The 4,461-nt window shown below is 37.3% G+C and overlaps 1 protein-coding gene across 5 annotated transcripts in view; it reads left to right on the top strand.

The window, feature by feature from the left end:
* Window positions 1-1,315: 1,315 nt before the first annotated feature.
* slmapa (sarcolemma associated protein a) overlaps window positions 1,316-4,461 on the top strand; it is a 76,108-nt gene continuing 72,962 nt past the window's right edge. For 4 of the 5 annotated variants that reach the window (XM_016561988.1, XM_016561969.1, XM_016561954.1 and 1 more), the window contains exon 1: window positions 1,316-2,678. In XM_016561988.1, the coding sequence (XP_016417474.1) occupies window positions 2,481-2,678 (198 nt within the window). In that variant the 5' untranslated portion in view covers window positions 1,316-2,480. The remainder of the gene's footprint in view (window positions 2,679-4,461) is intronic. The other variant, XM_016561977.1, reaches the window with a different exon arrangement.

Genomic DNA, 4,461 nt, shown 5'->3' with positions numbered 1-4,461 from the left:
TGGCCTGGTACTGTAACGTCATATATAGTCACAGGCATCACTGAACCGCACCATTGTTTGCATATAGATGTTCCAACAGTGATCACTTAATTACTTCTTATGGGTCACATTAAGAACCAAGACAAAGCAATTGGATTAGCCTGAGCAAGACATTACAGTCAAATCAGCATGCTCCATTTGGTATGACAGATGTTCAGTGTAATTTAGTCCACAGATTCCAAGTCCAAACAGAGGGACAGGGGGTGGAGTTAGCTTTGAAACCCTCTCCTCATTTCTGAAACAAAAATACTTTCCAGGGATGATTTTTAACTCCACAAATAACTTGTACTTTTACCGGGAGCCTAGAAGCACCTTCCAAAGGCTTTGATTTTGCCAATATGCATTTGTTTTGCGTTGTCTGTGTTTGCTAAGTGAGCTGTTTGGTCAATGAATATTAAGTATACTCTTCCAGTTTGGCATCTTTAGGTACTAACTGGATTTTTTAAATGAATAAATTGGACCAGATAGTAAAGGAACTCCTTCAGTGCTGTTTTTAAAAGGCATTCCAGCAAGCACCTCATGAATATGGTCTAGAATTTACCTTATGTTCATAAAGGCTGTGATCATTATAATAAGATATAATATGGAGATAGAAATGTAACAATAAATAAAAAAGTTTAAACAAACAAACAAACATGGAAATAAATAAATTAATGAAAAGTAAAAACACAACAAATTAATTTAAATGTAATAACATTTAAAAATATTTTTTTGTAACACTTTATTTTAAGTTAACTTGTTACACGTTACATGCACTAAGTATTATAATAACAATAAATTATGCATAATTACGTGCAAGTAACCCTAAACCAAAACCAAATCCTAATCCTAACCCAAATCATATAGTCAGTACATGTAGTTAATTAATATTACTCAGTACTTATATGTATAATTACACTGTAACAAGGACACCTTAAAATAAATATTTTTTTAAATAAATACATTAATAAATAAAGTGAAAAAGTAACACAAAAATTAATGCAGGACTGAATTTAAATAAAAATTAATGTGTTTGTTTTACGAAGTCATTTTTTCGATTATTTATTTTTATATGTATTTATTTGTATATTCATTTATTGACTTACTTATTAAAAAATCTGGATGTTTGGGCCTCCATACCCATAGATATGTATATCTTTGTCCATACCATCTATTTTCATTCCATATGAAAAACGTCACCCTTTTCTCTGGAAACGCAATTCGTCCACACCGTAGCCCCGCCTCCGTTAGCGCGTCACGGCGGAGTCCCCGCCCCTTTCTCGGCGGTGCGCGAGCCCCGCGGCGGTTTGTGGCCGGTGTGTGTATTTCTTCAGGAGGACGACTTACTTCCAATTATCCGCTCGCACACAACGATTTTTCCTCGCGTTTTCAGTGTCCTCGGGAGCGGAGACCTCCACGGCTTACCGCGGGACCGTGTCACGGACTTTATTCGTTTGCGAGTTTCTTTTCTGGGGAATTTATCGCGTCCATCAACGAGCTAAGCTAGGTAACGTTATCGAGCTCCCGAGCTAATACTGGATTTGCGCAAATTCTCCGCGCACAAAAGTTGCACAGACGAAAAAATAACTTCTTCTTCCTGGATAAATTCACTCGGAATTATTTCTAAAGTCTCTTTCAGTCCGGAGGGCTTGATAAGAAGAAGATAAAGGCCACCGTTACCTCAGCGAAGCTAACGCGCTATTATGAAGTTAGCCAGCTAACGCTCTGGTACGCAAGAAAGCACCCTCCGCGGGAGCGGTTTATAAAGCTTACATGAATTTTGACAGTTAAAAGCTTGCAAATGTCGGGTTGATTAGGTCTTTAAGCTTTTGTTTTCATAGTGAAAGGCTGATCAGTCTTGGGGAGTGGTGGTTTGGTGATCTGTCCTGCATACTTGAGCCAAACCCACTCAACGTTATTAATCTTCATTAGGGTTTAACATTTGCGTTAGTGTGTTTTGTGCCCGTTAATATAGAAATCATTGCCAGTTAATCTAGAAACGCATGTCAAACGGCGGACAGTCTTATTTCTGGGGGGAGTATAGATTAGCTGGTCTAACAGGTTACTAGTATATTAGCGTTACTGACTTGTTTTTTTGGTCAGGCCTATGGTTGTGAAGGGGGATGATGATGAATTGTGTAGGGAACGAGGTGTAACAGCTCAAGTTGTGGACTGTCATCTAAAAAACAGATTTGTATGGAATTGGGCAGCTGGTTTGGCATCATGGGGGTCTCGCAAGGGGGCATGAAATCGTCTACATAGTGTCTAACTAGTAATTTTGACGTTATTATGTAGTCGGTCAGCAGGAGAGCCTTGTCTTTTCTTAAGAGTTTTTCGTATTGCTATGTGCGTTCTCCTGCTAATTCATTAAAAAGATTGGAGAATTGGAGCAACGGGCCAGTCTGGATCAAGAAACCTTGTCTTTCGTCTCTGGTTGGAGTAGCACTCCCAAGCCATCCTCAATGCCTTCAGCGCTGGCCGTGTTCACCTGTCGCCCGAATTCACACCCGTTTCAGGAACGTCATGTCTATCTGGATGAGCCGGTCAAGATCGGGCGCTCCGTGGCCCGGTGTCGCCCTGCCCAGAATAACGCCACCTTCGACTGCAAGGTGTTGTCCAGGAATCACGCTCTGGTGTGGTTCGACCACAAGACGGGAAAGGTAAGTCAGGTGTTGTAGCTCTCTTGGCAGGCAGAACAGGTCAGTTTGGCTCTTAAGTCACCTGCTTGTTTGACATGCAGATGAAAAATGCACCTCGAGCTGTCTTGATTTATTAGGATTTTCTGTCTACAATAGGCTTACATTCAGTGATCCCCACCCAGAAGTATTTAGACGCTAAAAGCCCCAGTTGGTAACTTGGTAACACTTTACAATAAAGTCCCATTAGTATTCACTATCAATGAGGAATACATTTGTAACTGTTTATTAATCTTTGTTAACGTTCATAAAAATACAGCTGTTCATTGTTAATCCATAACAGATAAAACTGTCTATTTTAGTAATATGTTAGGAAATGCTGAAATTAACTGAAAGTAGCAAATGTATTACCATTTTTTTCATTGTTGTTAGTTCAAGTTAACTGATGTTGAAACCTTATTGTAAAGTGTTACTTCACCATTAATGCCTGAATGCCGTTGCATTAGATAGCAAAATATCATTATGCAAAGCCAAATTTTTTTTCTTTCGTGGAAATGATTTCACTTTTCTCAGCCATTTCTGCTCATTGGCTCGAAATCATCTTTCTTTTTAAATTAGTATTTTTATGTAAAATGACAAACAGATAAACAAAGTACACCACAATCAGCAAGAAAGGTAAGATCATAGTCCTTAAGAAAATTGTTATTATTTATGAGTTAGGAGATTTTACAGTATGGGAAAACTCAGCAAGAAATACTTCAAATCTAGGAGAAGTGTTAAGAAATGTGTTCTCGTGAACAAAACATTTAAATTCTTTTGAACATTTTGAAGTCACATTTTTAAAATTTAAATGGGTAAATTAAATTTTTAAAGAGAATATATTTGATAGCGGGTGTTTTGGTTAATTTTAATGAATGTACGTTGTCAATTTTTTTACAGGTGTATAGCTGCTAGTGTTTTGACTGATAACTGATTGTTGACAGATATAAAAAAAAAAAAAAGATTTCTGTGGTCCCCCCTACATATAAGGTCAGATATTTCCACCAGTATTTATACTATAATTATGACAAAGCGGATTGTTTTAAGTTCATTATTTTAATAAACAAACTGAGAGACAAACAGAAACAATAATTATCAAGGGGGGAAATGCTTTTTTTATTTTATGTATATGTTTTAGCATTTAACGTAAGTTAGATTATTTTATTTATATATATATATATATATGTATATATATTATAATTAATTGTTTCAATAATATTAAATTAAGTAATTGAGTACTTTTAAATCACGCTTGGAAGTTTACTGAGGGCCTTTGTTGAGTCCAGGGCCCTTGGTTGAGAACTACTGACATAAAGCATGCTTGTACTATATTTCATGTAAATAAATTATGCTTGGTTTAAAACTTTATCTAATGCAGTGAGATTCATGCATTAGGCCTAAGTGTGGCTTGAGTGTAGAGGTCGAACGATATGGGTTTTTCTCTGGCCGATGCCGATATTTAGAAATCAGGGCAGGGCAGCCGATGGCCGATATATGATGCTGATATGTTTGGCCGATTTTCTTTTTCTTTTTTCCCCTTCATCAGGATACAAGATAGTAATAGTAGTAGTAGCTTAATTCATAGTAATAATACATGGCTCAAAACTTAAGCACCTTCTCAAAACAGTTCTGAAGCATGCTTTTTGTTTATGTTTGCTGACAGACACCAGTGATTCCCACAGACTTGCAAATGCAAATTGATCCTCTGCCAGCAGGAGGCGCTGTTGGAGTGGGAGATATAGCGGTTTCCCCAGTAACGGCTGTAATC

The sequence above is a fragment of the Sinocyclocheilus rhinocerous genome, unplaced genomic scaffold (assembly GCF_001515625.1).
Source record: "Sinocyclocheilus rhinocerous isolate Xijiao unplaced genomic scaffold, SAMN03320098_v1.1 scaffold671, whole genome shotgun sequence".
NCBI lineage: Eukaryota > Metazoa > Chordata > Actinopteri > Cypriniformes > Cyprinidae > Sinocyclocheilus > Sinocyclocheilus rhinocerous.
This window is presented reverse-complemented; position numbering and strand designations above follow the sequence as displayed.